This window comes from Merops nubicus, unplaced genomic scaffold (genome assembly GCF_000691845.1).
Source record: "Merops nubicus isolate BGI_N331 unplaced genomic scaffold, ASM69184v1 scaffold1065, whole genome shotgun sequence".
Classification (NCBI taxonomy): Eukaryota; Metazoa; Chordata; class Aves; order Coraciiformes; family Meropidae; genus Merops; species Merops nubicus.
Window position 1 is genome coordinate 40460 of NW_008607374.1, and position 17922 is coordinate 58381.

At 38.9% G+C, this 17922-nt stretch overlaps 1 protein-coding gene across 1 annotated transcript in view; it reads left to right on the forward strand.

Moving 5' to 3' along the window:
- LOC103772567 (metastasis-associated protein MTA3-like) overlaps positions 1–17663 on the forward strand; it is a gene marked incomplete at both ends in the record, with an annotated part of 45374 nt that extends 27711 nt beyond the window's left edge. The window contains 5 exon segments of the mRNA XM_008939902.1: positions 1620–1744; positions 2668–2819; positions 3689–3911; positions 12180–12266; positions 17517–17663. Of these exon segments, the coding sequence (XP_008938150.1) occupies positions 1620–1744; positions 2668–2819; positions 3689–3911; positions 12180–12266; positions 17517–17663 (734 nt within the window).
- Between the last annotated feature and the right edge of the window lie 259 nt (positions 17664–17922).

A 17922-nucleotide genomic window follows, 5' to 3' on the forward strand; every position in this document is an offset into this window, starting at 1 on the left:
CTCATAAATGACACCTTATTAAAAAAGCTGAAAACTGTAGCATAAGTGTTCCCTAAAACTCTCAGGGCAATGGCTACTTCAGGAAGACTGCAAGATGCTCAATCTTTACATAATGCTTTTTCAGTTTAATTTCCTTGGTCCATATGGACAACTCAGGACTTCTGCCAGTATGTGCACAGTAGGGACTATTTGCATTGGATGACAAAACCTGGTTTGAAATATTTGTCTTACCTTTTTTTTGTGTCTGTCTTTTGCCTCCACAAAATCCATAGTCAGGGACTTCTCAATTCCTTGGTGACTTTTGAAATGCAAATCAAATTCATCATCAGAGCCAAATAACTTTTTGAACTTGATCTAAGGTATTTCTTGTAAAAGCAAAGTTTTCTCCTCAGTAACCAGAGTGTCTTTCAATTAATGGTTTCTCTGGAAGGTGTGTAAACAACAGGTCATAATTTGGGAGGCAATAATCTCTTGATACCTTCTCTTGTACCTTTAGCCCAAGTTACTTTTCTTGAAGGTACTTGATAAAGAGTATCTGGAAATTGTAAAAGCATCTTTCATTGGATATAATGAAAAGAAGGCAGGAGGCTGACCTGCTGGTGTTGGGAGTAGAGACTCAGTACAGTAAAGGTTTCTTCAATTAGTCATTTTGACCAATCTTGAATATATTTAATGCCACCTAAGGTATCAAATAGTCATCATAGGAATCAGTGCATCCAGTCTTGTATTGTATTGTGAGTGTAGCTTGTCAAAGGGGCAGTTAATACCCACACAGGTGGAGCTCTGGAAATATTGTACTTAACCTAAGGAGGAGCATATTCATTCTCTCTGAATTGACTGGTGCAGTCCTGCTTCCCTGAAGAAGTAGTAGGTAAAATAATCACAGTAGCAATATGTCAACTCCCCCAAAAAAATCCTGAACTAGTTCTTCAGCCAAGTGACTGGTGCAGTCCTGCTTCACTGAAGTATTAGTAGGTAAAATAATCACAATAGCAATACAACGTCAACCCCCCCAAAAAAAATCCTGAACTAGTTCTTCAGCCTTCTTAGAGAGAAAGTAGTTTAGGACAGAACCCAAAGAGAACAGCCTGATCCTATATGGGTGAGCTTTCCCAGGGCTATAGGGCACTCACATTTTCTGTGGTTGGTAGGAAGGTATGTCCCTTCTGCTTGAGATGGGAGGCAGCAGACCCTCTTCTGAGGTGGACAACCTTGTAGTAATGTAGGCAGTGTTACTACTCATTATACTTCACCCCAAAGTCCAGCCTCACCTTGTAAAGCCTTATCTGTTGACTGGAACCCCCTTCTTAAATTCTGTGCTCAGTCAGGCTTTTGTTACTGCTTGACCTTGAGACTTGGTCTTCCACTAGCTGCCAGGTGCCTTAAACCATGTGAGAGCATCTTACAAACATCTGTAAATTTGCATATCAAATCAGTGCTTTACATAGCAATTCTCTTGCAGTGCTGAACTTGTTGCAGGAGTATAAAAATTAGACTTATTGTTTAGAGCTCTTTTTACAGCTGTTGTCACTACACATCAGAATTCCAGATTTATTTGTTTTCACGTTGACTAACTGGTTAGTAATTTTTTTCTTTTCTTATTTTCTTTTTCTTTAAAGAAATAAACCAAATCCCAATCAAATATCCAGCAACAATGGGAAACCTGCTGCAGTCAATGGAGCAATGGGAGCCTCTTACCAGGCACAGGCTGCACTGATAGGTCGGGCTTGTGAAAGTTGCTACAGTAAGTAATATTTTTTAAATGTATAATATTTTAATAATACGTACTTTTAATCCTTATATGCAGTTTTTAAGAAGGTATGTACTTTTGTTTGCATGCTGTAAATAGAGGGTAGTTTTCAATGAATTGTGTGGCAGAAATAAGAGCTGGCTCCAACGTGTTGACCAGATGTCAATATTCAAATCCACTTTGTGATTTATTGGGTTTTTTTTACAGTTCAGAAAGTACAGAGAGATAAAGTACTATAATATGATGGCACTGATATATTTTTCCTTTACCTTCAGAATACTTATTTCATACTTATTTTTGGTTCTCCTGTAAGGCTGCAGAGCTTTTTCAGTTCTTTGGAGTTCCTTTCTGTTGTTGTTGGCAGAGAGGGCAGAGAAGGTGTGTTTCTAGTATTTTGTGTGTTTCTTGAAGTAGCAGCTTTTGGCATAGGTTGTGTGAGAGATGTAATAAAATCCAGAATTGGAAATAACCAAGGAGGGCCCTACTATGTAAGAGTTTTTGTTGGTGCTATGGCTCCATGTGTTTTAAACACCAATTAAATCATATTCTGTGTATGGAACGTTCCAGTTACACGCTTCGTTGTTTTTCAAACCACATTTTTTAAAGAATAGTTTCCTTGTTAGAAAGTTTACAAAAAGTAAAGGGAAAAAAAATTAAATCACTTCTTGGCAATACAACGTCCCTTGTTTGAAATTAAGTGGGGAAGTATTTGGAAAGTTCCATTTGGAGTTGACTTTGGGATGCTTTTTTAAAAAATTATGTATGCAAGTTCTTATTTTCTCTCTGTGAAATGTATTAAATATTTATCCATACAATGCTCTTAGGGAATGTCATCTGTTACAGCATTTGGATTTATTATATTGAATGTAATATAATGTAATACACTGCTTTAGCCGTGCTGTTTTTTTCCTCCTTAGCTCCACAGTCTCACCAGTGGTATTCTTGGGGTCCCCCTAATATGCAATGTAGATTGTGTGCATCTTGCTGGATTTATTGGAAGAAATACGGTGGCCTGAAAATGCCCACACAGACAGATGAAGATAAACTCTCTTCCAGTCAACCTACAGAGGTAGGGTTGCCTAGATAAAATTTCTTAAAATGAAATGTGCTTTCACAAGACTCCTCTTATTTGAATATTTAATGACATTTTTTTCATGTGTGTGTTCAACTTAGCGTTACCAAACTTATTAATCTTTTTTCATGTCTTAAGTAGAAGTGAACAGTGTGCAGGTCCTGCAGTGTCTTTATATGACCAAGGCTTAGATAAACAACCAGTTGCTGCATTTTTGGTGAACAAACGAGTAACAACAGGACTAGGGGGAATGGGGCAAAGCTGGCAGTGGGCAGATTCAGGCTGGATGTGAGGAAGAAGTTCTTCCCCAGGAGAGTGGTGAGCCCCTGGAATGGGTTGCCCAGGGAGGTGGTTGAGGCCCCATCCCTGGGGGTCTTTAAGGCCAGGCTGGAGGAGGCTCTGGGCAGCCTGATCTAGTGGGAGGTGTCCCTGCTCATGGCAGAGGGGTTGGAACTGGGGGATCCTTGTGGTCCCTTCCAGCCCTGACAGATTCTGATCTGTTTTAGCAGAGGACTTGAGAGCCCTAATGGCTCAATGGTTGGACTTGATGATCTTGGAGGTCCCTTCCAACCTAAAGGATTCTGTGATTCTATGATCTTGTCAATCAAATGATGTGTTATTTATGAAATGCTGGGGTGACTACACTGTATCTCATACAGAATGGTGTGGTATGTTCACTCACAGTAGAGCTCTCTGCTGTGTTATACAGCTGCTTGCATAAGCCTCCATAAGTGTTTTTTTCATCTAGTTCTTAAACACATTATTTTATTAACCTTGTGAATTTATCCACATTGTGGATCTTTTTTTTTAACGCTGTAATTCAGATGTACCCGTGACGATGTTTCTGTTCTGTTGCCTTTCTGTAGGAATCCCATGTCAGAACCCACATGTCCCGGCAGGCCACGCAGGGGACTCCAGTTCGGAACACGGGGAGCCCCAAGTCAGCGGTGAAGACCCGTCAGGCCTTCTTCCTCCACACAACGTGCTGGACAAAGCTGGCCCGGCAGGTCTGCAAAAACACCCTGCGGCTGCGGCAGGCAGCGAGACGTCCCTTTGTCCCTATTAACTGTGCTGCCATTAAGGCAGAATGTAAGATGTTTTTTTAATTCTTAGTTCCGTGTGCTGTGCTTCCCACCCATTTTTTTTTTTTTTTTTGGTCTTTTAATTTTATTTTCTTTTTCAATAAACATTTCTTGTCTATACGCTTTTTGCTTTTCATTTTTTTTTGGTTTTTTTTTCATTTGTCCAGCCTATCACCACAACACGTCTGGCTGCATTGAACAGATTTCAGGCTGGGGAAGAATTACAAATGAATTAAAAAGGGGATAACCATTGCCTCATTGCCTTACAGAAGACTGTCATTAAAAAAAAATCAGGGGAAGGAAGGGGAAATCAATGTTATGATGTAAAAAACATGTTTCTTACTGTTAGTTCATTCCTTTGCTGAGCAGGAAGTATAGATCTGTACACATTTTACTTTTTCCCAGTGGGCTTGATGAAGGAGTGAGGAGCTGGGGATGTGTAAGAATTCAAATCTGGGCTGTTACACAGCCCTTTGTTCCTGTGGTGATCAGAAGGTGGGGGTAGCTGTGTTTATTATTTCATCATAGTTGCATCTTTTTTTTTTTTTCTCAGGTCAAATTTTTTGTTTTAAATAAAGTTCTATTTTACGCTTGTTGTTTTTATAGCCAAAACACAAAAAAAAATAATAAATTCACTAGTCATACAACAAAAGTTTGAGTTATAGTACAGTATGTCTCTTATGTGCATATTTGGGTTGGTTCTGCTGCAAAGCCACTAAGTATTCCAGCAGGTTTTGTATCTGTGCTGAGCAGGTTGTTTTGCTGCTCATGCTGTTTGGTTTTGTTTCCCAGTCTTCCATAGATTCAGTCCTGTCAATTGTGTTAGAATCAAAGAAACCTCTATAGAATGTTAGATGTTTGGTTTATAGCTGTGCTACACTGATGCCAAATCTTTTCCCAGCATTTTTAACTGGGATGCTGATGATATCAGTGTTGATTATAAGAAATTTACTCCATGGAGGCTTAAAATCTGGTTTTGAGTGATTATTTTCCCCTTATGTCCTGGAACACCAGCCATTCTTCACATGCAAACTCTTCCACTACTTCTGCAGTTACCTAAAACTTGGGGAGTATTTCTGTTCATTATCCTTGTCTTACTTAGTTGTCCTGTTGGTCATTTTCTTTCTTCTTTAAAAGCTATGCAAGTCAGGAGAGATTTCAGGTTTAAGGATTCCACGTGTCCACTGTATGAATAAATAAATTGAACTTTATGGAAGAAGCACGTCTAAGGATGGACTAGGATTATGTTTTTAATCCTCAATACAAAGTAAGAATTATTTTTGAGAGGAAAGCTTTGTACCTTGTAATTTATGTATTTGGCACTGACTTCTGCTGAATCATGGAGGAAAATTTGTTTTAGAAGTTCACTTGAACCTAGAATCTTTACCCATATCCCTATTTCTTTCCACTTACTGCAGTAACTCAGCTAGAAAGAAGATGAAGCTTTTGTTTCAGGAAGAGAAAAAAAATACCATAAGAAAAAAGTTTCATCCAACTGTTAATGATCATACTGTAACAGGTGTTATATATACAGTTCAAGTTTAAAAGAAAGGAGTGAAAAGCTGAGCTTTTCAGTAGGAAATAGTCATTCTTGTATTGGATTTGCAGTGCTGTGAGTGCTTCCTCTTTGTTCCTTTGAATGAAGAAGTGCCACATCAGATTAACACCAAGAACAGAAAGATTTTCTTTTTTCATGCAGTCTGTCTTTTGTTATTCTTTTCACTTAAAGCAACATTTGGACCTTGCAATTTTATCTTCTTGAATGTTGATGTTTCCTGATTCTACCTAACAGATGGAGGGGGGGGAAGGTCACAGTTGTCAATGCTTCTTGAGCACAATTTCCAAAATAATTTATGATAGTGGAAACCAGGTTAGACCTCAATTAATTTAACTCAGGTTTCTCTGTGTTTTCACACACATATGCACATATTCAGTTTCTGGCAATATCTCCCTGTGGAATTGTACAGTGCTCTTCCCTGCATTGCTATATTCTTAATCCAGTAAAGCCTAGTAAGTAAGTATATAAAAAAAAGTGTTCTAATTTTGTTCCTGTAGTTTTATCTGGCAACCCATGTTCAGTGCACTGTGTAGCTTTTAATGTTATAATTAAGTAAGCTATCTTCCTCAGAATGCCTTGAATCCTTTTCTAAGGCTAGCTTGAGGCAGGTAATTTTTTAAATTATTATTTTAAAATGAGATATTTAGTTAACAATAATGATTTCATGTGTTGAATACCTCTGAGTAGTTGCAGTATTGGATGAGTGTCTGTGTTGGTATTACAAAAGCTACAGTCGTGGTGAGATAATAAGCTGGCCAAAGCAGCATGTCACCCATGGGGTGATCTGGCATGAGATGGTTGGGATGTCCAAGAACTGATTGGGAACTTGTTTTCCATGTCAATGCAGTGAAACTTGAATCCAATGGCTGCTTAGATGCTTTGTCAGACTCACCTGCCTCTTTGTGTGTGCCAAGCCAGTGCCTGAGAACCTAACCACATTTCACAAGTTTATTGCAGTAAGCACCATACCAACACTCAGAAACTGTAAAACCTAAAGCCAGAAGGATGGTAGGGCACTTATCCCAGCAGTGTACCAGGTTTTATGCCTTCTAAGTCATATGCAATTTATTGAAGTGCCAGATTGTAAATGAAACTAATTCCCAGTTCTGAGAAGAAAGTCAGACAAAGCCAGTCAGAGCTTGCTCATAAAAGAAATTGATTTCTGCAGTCCACCTGAAGTCGCCTGCAGATACATCTTTTGTTTTGGAGGGGCACAGAAGCCTCTGAGAATGCTAATCTCAGGCCAAATCACCTCTAAGGTGAAACCAGATTTCAGACAGAGCATTTTTTTATTATTGTAATTCCACCCACACCGTCTCCGTTGGCCCATTTACATCCACTGGCAGAAAACAAGATCCTGTTCTATGTTCTCATTCCTTCAGTTAGTGCAGAGAATTAGATTTTCTTTTTTTTTTCCTCATTAGTGAACCATATAGCATGACCCCTGCTTGGAAGCCAGCAGGAGGTGGTGGAGATGATCCATTTACATTCTAGTTCAATCTAGAGATGGTCCCCAGGAGGCTGAGAAGGCTCAGCATCTCCTGCTAGGAGCACAGCCTCTTGTGGAAATCTCAGACTTTGTTCTGTCTGAAGGTAATAGACCTGCTGTAGTTGTTGACAATAAACTTGTCTGATGGATTTTCAGGAATAATTGGAATTGGTGAAAGAAGAAATGCCCGTGCTCAAAATTAGGCAAAATACCTTCCTTTTCAATTGAATATATTGCATGGATTTTTTAGGAAGTTAAGCAGAACCATCCTGTCTATAGAATGTCTCTTAATTAGAGGAAACCAAAGTGGGCATTCTTCTCCAGACGGTTGCTGACAAGATTGGATCTGTTTCCAGCTTACAAGCATGTTGATAGATGCATGGCAGTGAGCCATTCATCTGTGAACCTTCTTACTTCAGTACAGGAAAATGGTTGAGGGATGATTTTTTTTTCCTCCCTTGCTCTCAGATATTATTTTATCAATATAACTGTATGTATTGATTGAAATTTGGGTAACTGCACTACTGTGTTTTCAGTGGATGATAATATGTTATAATACATCTAAAATTATATGGAAATGGGAATACTGCTCTTGATGAAAATTTAACTGACTTTGAAATTTGCAGATTTAATAACAAGTTTGGTGCACAGTGCTTGCTTGTTATGGTTTGATGAAACGAAGACATGGGAAAATTAAGTAGAATATGCAAAAATGTTACTGGTTTGTCTCTGTAAGCTACACAACGTGTGTTTTACTGACATAAAGCTACCCATTCAGCTGAAGTGAGGAACATTTATGGGTCTTGGGTCACAAACAGTGTTGTACATCTTTGATTTTTATAGCTCTGGAAGGTCTTTTGGCTGCAGCATCTAGGGTGAAGATATTTTTTCTGTTGTTATCTATGAATACAATTTGTGCTACATTTTAATAGCTGGTGAAATAATTTAAATACACTATTTTTCACCAAAGTTTCCAAGAATACAATTCAGTGAATACATAGAGCACGGTACATTAATTTGATAATATGAATTTTGACATGGTAGAATGTCAAAAAATAACTACAATGAGAATCTCTCTAAGCTTAAGAGACTTACAAATCTAGTTTAAAAACAGGAAATTATTAAGAAAACCCTTTCTAATCTAAAAGAACAAGCCTAATTCACTCTTATCTTCTCTACAGCATTCCTGATTTCATCACTTTTCTAGGTTAAGAACTTGGTCTGTTTAAAACCTCATACAGAACCCCTTTCACACTGTGGGTTGTAATGTTGTTCCCTCTAGTTTTTCTAATTGTACTGTATCCACTTTAGGGTTATGTTGCCCCAAATTACACACACTTCAAGATACAGGTTTCCCATCATTTTAGAGTCACATTTTCTGTTTTCTTCTAATCATAATTTCTAACAGTCTGAATTTAATTTCTTTCTAAGTGACCTTTCTTAAGTATTGTCTAGGTATTTTTAGAATGCTGTTGACACTCCATGAATTGTTTTCTGGGTGGTGGTGATGTAGAACCCATTGTTATATCTGTATGTTATAGTCATTGTACTTCTTAAGAATTAATTTGCACTCATTGCTTGATGCTGCTGATAACCTCAGCAATCAGTTTTAGCTTTGGTTATGCTCGGTAATTGCTTAGCAAGAAACTTTAACTCTCTGATTACCTCTTTGTCTGATGTCTGTGTGTTAAACAGCACAGATCCTTTGGGGATTACACAGACAATTTTAATCAGGTATTAATCTCTGAATTAAAAAAATTCTCTCTAGCTTGTAACAGCTGGACACCAATGGTCTTTGGTGACACAGTTTGTTGAAATGCCAACTTGAATGCCAGATCAGGTATATGTGTACATGTCATGATTCCTTCAGAGTGTCCTGGCAAACCTGTGACACTTGCAGTCACTGGTTTTCAGGATATACAGGTAGGAAAGGACCTCTGAGGTCTATGATCCCACCCCGTTCATGAAGTCCATGTGCTCAGGGGCCTTTTGTCCAGATGAAGTTTGTGTACCTCTAAGGATGGGGACTCCACAGTTTCTCTGGGTACCTGTTCCAGTGTCTGATCATCCTCATAGTAAATGATCTTTTCTGTACCTCTGACAAGAATTTTCCATCTCCCAGCTTCTGTCTGTTGCTACAGACAGCAGTAGTACATTGCCCTATCCCTACATACCTCTGAGAAGGGTCTGGCTCGGTCTTCTCTATGCATTGCCACTAGGTCTCCCCTTGGCCTTCTCATCTCAAGAACGACCTGACCCAGTTCCTCAGACTCTCCTTGTATGTCCTGTACTCTAGCCCCTGCCCAGCTTGGTGACTCTACAACAGCTGGGCTTGCTCCAGTATGCCCATGTCTCTTTTGTAGCAGGGATCCAAGAGCTGAACACGACCTGGATGTGGTTTCAGAGGGGCTGAGGGGAAGGGTCACCTCCGTCACCGTTCTGGCTGTGCTTGTGCTAGGAAGGCCCCATAAGCAGTCATCATCCTTGTTGCAAGAACATGCTGCTGAATAGTGTGATCACATTAAACATGTTTTCCCTTCACAAGGTCTTTGTTGGCTCCCTTGATGTTTCCATATTTAACTGAATGCCTCTATTAATAGTTCAACCTTCTTGCCAGTCTGCAGACCTACTTACTCAATGTTATCACATCTGCCACGTTCTTGTGTTCTTGAACCAAGACCAGTTTAAGCATTAAACACCAGCAGTGCACGTGCTCAGCAGTTTGTTTGGATTAATTCCACCTGGCCTTGGTAACTTGCTTTTATTCATTAACCACTTGGGTTTGAAATACTTCCTATACGATGTGACACAGTATTCATACTTTCCTTGTAAAAGGATTTTGGAATTGGGCTTTTTAAGTTCTTCTGCAGTGAGCACTGGTGTAAAAAAATGTGTTCAGCTTTTCTTCTATGCCTTTATGTTTTCCTCACACCTTGGTCATGTCCTGCTGCTACAGGCACTAGCACACTTGCTGCTTTTGATGTTTAAAGAAAATACAATATCAAATATAATACTCTTTTAATATATTTTTTTCCTCAGTTTCCACTCCTTCACTGATCTTACTCAGATTTTGTTTGTTCATGTGGAAGCCTGCATTTGATTTTAGGACTTGGTTTTTGTTTTGTTTTTGATAGCTTCCTACCTAAATGTTCTTCTATGATTTTCCACTTGAGAGTGATGCACGATCTAACTTTTGTGCTTTTCTGTATGTAGAGCATAAAGATCATAAACTTTTTTATCTTTTTAAAAGGAGTACCATATCTTGGATTAAAGTTTGCTGCTGTTAAACATACTTAACTGTTTAAATAGGTAGGTGTGCTTTGGAATATACACCCAGTGCCTTGGGTGAACATGCTTTGCCTCAAGTGTGGAAATTCTGCTCTCTTTGCAGTCTGTATTTGCAGTCTGTGTTCTCAGTCAGCGTATTAATATCCCATCATGATTCACTGTGGCTTTTTTACAGTGAAGACATGTAGATGGAAAATTTTCTTGCTAATTACTTCTTTGGTGGTGCTTTACAGTTCCCAAAGTAACTATAAAATACTTGCTGTATCGTCTGTGCTTATTTTACTAAGGGAGACAGTGGAGACACATCGTTCTACTTTGTCACTTAAAATACTTTTAAGTGTTGTGGAATATTAAAAATACCCCAGGCACCAGATTCAGTGCTGCTTTTTTTTTTTCTTCCCCTTTCTCTTTTTTTTTTTTTTTAATTCTGAGAACATTGTATTTTGTTATTAAGATAAAATAATAAAAGTACTTCGTTAGGCTCTGGAAGTTTTGGATTGCCCAGATATGAGCTAGCATTTCCAGAATTTCAACTAGATTCCTTAATATAGTGAAATAACTTGTGCATTTACTACACTAAAAACTTCTGTGAACATACTGAAATACTTATTTCAGTCATTACTGTGGTTTTGTGACCTACGTGGGTTTTGCAGAGAGTAGGTAGAAAATATAAAGAGATTCTAAATTGTTGTATAGAGTGTTTTAGCCTCTTCATGTGATTCTGCACTTCATCTTGTGTGCTGGAATGAGGTAAAGAGAAACATTTTGATTAACACGAGGTGGACACAAAGTGGAATTATAATTATTATAAGCTATTTCTAATATGTAGCTCCTGTAAAGCATGTCAGAAAATGCAGATCTGTATGTGCATACATGAAACCTATAAAAAGAGAGGTGTATATTCAGGTATGTAGATGTGGGAAGTAATTCCATGTAAGATAATTCTACATCTATACAAACAGCATATGAATACAGTTTTGTGCAAAACAGAATACCTTTGTTCCAGGGACATCATATATGGGGATTACTTATGTGCTTTTGGAAAACAGAATCATTATGAGTAGTTAAAAAAAAATACAGTGTAGTTCCAGTAGTCTTGAAGCTGTTTATTGAAACCTAGGATCTTGTGAATTTTTCTGCCTTAATTTGACCCCCCTAAGAGTGAACCTCTTTGTAGTAACTCTACGTTTGAAGCATCTAGGCAGTTTCTCTGCTTGTGTACTCATAGTGCCTTTAAAGGTGTGAGTTCATAGTTGTAGCATCAAATTTAAGGTAGTTGCTGAACTATTTGTTTTCATTTGCTTTGCAGGAAGTTAGGATCTTAGAGACCTTTGAGCACGTGTCCTACTTGGTTACAACTGACCACTTTGTTCAAAAGCTTATAGTAAAAGGCTTTGTGTTTGTTTTGGTTTTAAGCTGCCTTTTGCCATGATAGATCCCATGTTCTTTTACTTATTAAGAATTATATGAAACACTGTTCCATGCAAGACATGACAGAAATCAGTAGTCCCGACTTTAAATCCTTCTTACCACTGTATTACCCTAATTAGAGCCAGACAAGCTTGTAGAAAACAATGAAGAATTCTATGTAAATAATCTTTAATAACCAGAGCTGCTTTTATTTTAGTACTCATGTTTTCATCAGTGTTTCATCTGCTTAGCTGTTTCCAAAAAGACTTTGTAAGAAATGCAATCCATTTTGTGTTAGAACATACTTTAATTTTAAAAATAAATAAGTAAAAATCATAACTTGCATGATTGGAGGACATGTCCTGCCTTTAAATATCCATCATTGTTCCTGTTGATGAAAGAAAGAACACGTACTAAAAGGAAGAAAGAAATCTGTGTTAAAAACGCAAGTCAGAAACTGCTTGGTGTGTCCTAATTACAATTGTAATGGTAAGATATTTAAACTGAGTTTTATTCTTTAAAATTCTCAGATGCAGATCGACATTGTGAACTTGCTGGAAATCCTCTCAAGATAAAAAGCACCAGAAAACCACTGTCATGTATCATTGGGTATTTAGGTGCGTATCTGCCTCCAGAGAAAATTAAGTATCGGTGTGTACTGATACTTAAAAATCCTTTATGTATAGAATGAGAGATTTATGTTTTTAGTAACAAGCAAGCTATAAAGGTAATAAATTATTAAAAATTCTGGTCTGCTATCTGTTGCAGAACTGCATGATTGAACTTGCAGCATGCAGGCAGGAGGCCTTCTTGTGGTTTAAAATTGTAGAGTGAAACTCGACATAATTTAGACTGTGAAAAATAGTCTGGTAGTCTAAAAAATAAATAGTTGCTCAAAGGGGTGATACTCAGTATGCTCAGTGCTGCTCTGCTGAGCCCATGAATCTACTTGTAGTACTCCTGTGTACTTAAAAGGAGGAGACCTCAGCCACACTAAGACACTGATCTTTTAATTTGATGACATAATTTCAAAAGATGTGATTAAATCTGTACTGAGGTCACAAACAAGAGGGCAATGAACTCACATAAGGAAATAGGGAAGGGAGAAATTCTAATAATTATGATTTCTTACTGAAAAAAGAAAATCATCCTCTTTGCAAGGAACCACCACTGACTATTAAAAATGTACACAAATTCATAATAAGAAATGAGATTTCCCAGAGGCTTTCTGTTAATCCTCAAGGGAATACAGAAATGAATCCATTGATCAGAGAAGCAATGAATAATTCTGCAGTTTAATAATCTCATTCTACAGAAGCAGAGATGAGGGTAGAGCTCAGTGTAAGAGTTTTGCTCAAAATTTCAATCAACAGAAGGGGGTTTTGTACTAGAACAAAGTAAGCAATAAGAGTCTCTTAACTTACTGAAATAGCAATCAACTGTTAATGTAGTTGTAACCATTCTTCCAGAACATCAATTTTAACAAAATACAAACTTCAGAAAACTGGGTAATGAAGAATTAATGCACACTCTCACTGAATTCTGATTCTTTCTGCCCTGGAGTTTAAAAAAAAATAAATCCAGTGGTAATAACATCCCAGCTGTGTGCCTTATGTGTGTGGCCATTAGGGTGGTGAGGAAAGGACTGCTTTGGTTGCTTGGTGGAGCTGTGGTTGTAAGGGGAACCATCAGACAGGAAACAATTTGTCCAGCCTGTGCAGTCCAAAGAAGAAATGGCTGCGTGTGTAACCTTAGAAGATGCTGCATGGTTTTAGTGCTATGTTATTTAGACAGTGAGGGGTGGCCTTGGTACCTCCAGAGGCATAAATCTGTAGGTTTCACAGCAGTAAATGGATGAATGGTGTCAGGCAGCATTATGTGTATGTAGGGGAAGGTTTTGTAGAAGATGAACAGTGTTAAAATATGCCTGGTATCTGGAGAGGCTGCTTGGTGTTTCACTGTATGGGAAGTGAGGAGATCTTGCTACAGTTTAATATGTGTTAAATACATGTTACAGAGTATATGAAGCATACCCAGTGTAGTTAAATACATGGATCTGAATTAGCTGTGTAAGGATGGCTAGAAAATGGCTTTTTCTTTGCCATTTATCTTGGGTGGTGCTTTTTAGTTTAGTTTTTGATTTTTTTTTTTTTTAATTTGGGATTTTTGAATGTCCCAGTGAATAAGTGAGGCTTGCATTATTTTTCTCCTAAAGTTTAGTATTAAATATGTTGTAACTTGTACAGGAGGCATTTGTTTTCTTTTTAGAACTCCTTCTATGCCTTTCCTACAGACGTTGGCATACAGTTAACTGTGTGTCTCAAGGCACTGCTGTTTTCAGCCCTGTTGGTAAGGCACAGAGGATTTCAGTGCTCTGCACATCCTGAGTCATTGCTTCCCTTTATCCCTGTTCTGCTTCTTGGCTGCCAGTTCCACAAGTGTGGCAGGTTAAGCATTAGAAATATGCCCTGTCCTCTAGAGAGCTGGGGCTAATCCCCTGTAATCTCTTCAGTCATCACTGTACTGATTAAACAAACCCCCTAAGCTGAACCCCATGAGTTGTCCTATATTGCCTCCTGGTTAAGAGGAAACCAGGCTCACATTTCCAGCTGGGATGCACGGTGAGGAGGCAAGATGAGAATGAGATGCAGCTGCTTAAGCACATCTGGAATTCAGGATGCTTATTTAAGCAGACTCCAACTTTTCTGTTTGCTTTGGATTTATTTAATTTTTTTTTTCCAAGTGGCATTAGTTGAAATGGGAGGAGTTTGTAGAGTTACTGCTATTGACTTGTTCAAGGCTGCAGCTTGGTCTCATTGAAAGGGCTCCTAATACATCATTCAAGTATTGTTTCATACTCATTTTTATTTCAGAAAGGATCATACAGTCTGATTCTGGCCAGCTGGTTATTTGTTGTGTGGATAAAGGGATGATTTAGATGTTAGTTCTCTGAGTTAGCAGAAGGTGCAGGTGACTAGGATATTTTCAGTGAAGTATTAGGCAGTAAAACAAGGATAAGAGCAACAGGAGTTAAAAGATCCCAAATTACTATTATTCCATAATACAGAGGTAAGATGGGTTAATATAATTCAGGCAAAACCCCTGAATGCCTTATTACCCCTCTCAGGTGTGATAAAGCAACTAGTTAGTGCTGATTTAAAGCATGCAAATGTTTGAAGCAAGTCTCTGTGTAGAGGATGAATGAGTGTAAGGTATAAAGATGCCACAGGAAGGACTCAATCCCTTGGGAAGTGGTTCTGGCTGTTTAATGAAGTTCATCTCTAGAAGTTAAAAGGTGTGCTTGCTCTTGCTACCTACATCTGCTGCAGAAAGAGAAAGGACAGCCTTTGTGGTAAGCCAGTGGAGGATTAGTGACCTCTAAAATGAAGAAAAGTCAAAGGAAATGCTTCTTTCTTCAACTGTTCATTCATAGAATCATAGAATCCTTTAGGTTGGAAGGGACCTCCAAGATCATCAAGTCCAACCATTGAGCCATTAGGGCTCTAAAGTCCCTGAAAATGATAAAATTATGCCTCCTGTATGCTGCAGACAGAAGAGTTTTATGAGTTCTTGTATGTTAATGCAGCTTCTGGGATTATTGTGGTTGCTGCTGGATCTCTGGCAAATAATATTGTAGTGGTGTTAGCCCTGAAAATGAACAATTTCCTTCTGAAAGTGGGAAAAGATTGTCAAATGAGCATTTTAGAATCCAAACTCCAATCATATTCCATAAATGGCACAAACCTGCCTATTTCAGGTTAAAGTTTGCTTTAGCAATCAGTAGTGTTCATAACATTAAGCATACCTCTGTTCCCATTTCAGTAAAAAAACCAAAACAGGCACTTGTTCTCCACAGCAAGAAAAATGGGATGTGCCATGAAATCTGCTGGGTGCTTGGTGTTCCTAAACTCTTTTCTGTGAAAAGCAGATGAGTACTGCAGGGAATGGCAGTAAGAGCTGAGGGCTGAGAAGACAGGTGACATCAAACTAGCCTTTACATACCCCCCCAGGTCTGCAGGGCTGCCTTGAGGCAATTATCCATACCCAGCTCTCTGCCTTTCTAACACTTGCCTGTGCATTACTCTACTCTTTATCTGACCCTCTTGAAGCATCTAGGATGAGAGCATTCATGCTTTAAGAGTATGATTACAAGCACTGATCAAATCAGTGATTAAAAGACTTCACAATTAAGCCTTTTCAAATGTGAAAGTTGTTGGCATTGTCTCCTCCTGGCATGCTGTTCCCAGTACAGCCTGCGAGTCCCTGTGGCCATCCTACTCCTTTCCACCCTTTTGGATACCCATGAAACAGTTTGGCTGTCCCACTTTTGTGTATCTGTCTTTTAAAGGTTGTCACAACTTCTTGTGGTGCACTCCCAGCCTCCCCTGTAGCCACGGCCAGTTGCTAGTCAGGGTAGGTGGTGGGTTGGGTACCTGCAGGCTGCATGTGAAGGTTTTCCATGGGAGTGAGAGTGTGAGGCCAGGCAGGTGAGCATTGGGCTATCAACCTTCCTTGGCATTTCTGAAAGAGAAATGCTGTTAGCAGGAGATTTTAACTTTGTGCAATGGTTTCTCTTTCTGCTGCATCATAGCCATGCATAGAAGAGCTGGAGAGCCTCCTCCTTGGGTACATGGCTTCACTTTGGCTTTTGCATATTCCCAGCTTCTGTGCTTTGTCCTGTAAAGAGAAAAGCACAAAGAGGCATACAGGAGGTGCACACCTGGGTTGCAAATGAGAAAGTGCTTCAGTTTTGTCTTCTGCTCTTGCTTTGCTTGGGCAGCTGACTCTGCTGATCCAGCCCCTCTGCCCTCCTGTTCTCAGCCCAAAGGTCTCTTCTGCTCGGTGGGGAACTCAGGTGGCTGCAAGCTTCTCACAGCCTAGCAGTGGTGGCAGCTGGTGCCCTGTGGCTGTGTCAGGGGGATGGGGACCTGACCTCAGGCATTCTGGCTTCCCTCGCAAATTTGGGTCTGTCTAAGGACGTGCCCAGTGGTGGCATTTTGAACCCTAATGTGTGATGGGAATAAGTTCGTTGGTTCAGCAAATGTCTGGCAAAGGACAAGCAGACTCTGCTGATGCTTCCTTTGGCCACTTTTATCTGGCAGAAAACTGAGAAGTCTCCATACAGCTGTATCAGCTTTTGGCAAACACAGCAGCTGCCACCCTGAAGTGTGCTGCTCAGATGCGCTTCACTGCATCTTACCCACCATTCCTCCTCCTCCTCCAAAATAATCCTGCTCTGTGAACCATATTTGGTAACTCTGGGATGTTTGTAGCTCCCTAGTAGTGTCTCTGTGTGGGAGTCTGGCAGTACCTGGGGAACCCAGTGCAGTCCTAATGATTTTTGTGTTTCTGCTGCAGTTTTGAGGGTAGTTTTAGACCCCCTGACTCTTCCACCTGCTGACTTGTGTTTGGGAGGAGGATCCCTTAAAGCTTCTTATTGTGGCAGAGAAGATTTAATACCTTGAGCTGCTGAGGTGATTTTACTATAGTAAAATACTTTTATTTGCTTGCTAAAAAGTCTGTAGGCATGTAGCTCCAATACAAACCTCAAAAAGGCAGGAAAATGTAAACACAAACCTGTTTCAGATTGATTTGTGTTATCTCTTCAGCCTCTGAAATCTTTAAATATCTAAACCATAGTATTGAACTTGGGAAATATAAAGTGGAATAGATTTTTCTTATGTGAAAGAAATGTAGATATAACTACTTGTGTTTGGAGTGTTATTCAAGGTCCTGTAAACACACTCATGAAGAAGAAACTCCTTTCACTGGAAATTTAAATATCAATTTAATATGTTGAATAGGCTATTTTTATTTATTTGTAAAATCAAGTATGTATAATTTCTCCCTCTCTTTTTTTTTCTCAGAGATTCATCCTGCAGTGAAGCCCAATGTAATCAGATCAACACCAAGCCTTCAGAGTCCAAGTGCAAAGCGACTGCTTGCACCTTCCAGTCACTCTTCATTAAGCATTTTGGGAAAAAGAAACTACAGCCATCATAATGGTCTTGATGGTATGTGAAGGAATATATAAGAAATATTCTTTAGGTCTCTGAATTGCAAAACTTTCTGTGGACGTGGAATGACACAAGATGAGAGGGTACAGGTTATCAGAAGTGTTGTAATATAAGAACAGCATGTTTGTAGTGTTGATTGTTAGCAGAGTGAATGGTGCTGCTTATTCGTTGAACATGGATATATTAATGACATCTGTTACAAAAACTCCTTTTACTGGTTTTCTTACTAATTTCATAAAATCATAGAATCCTTTAG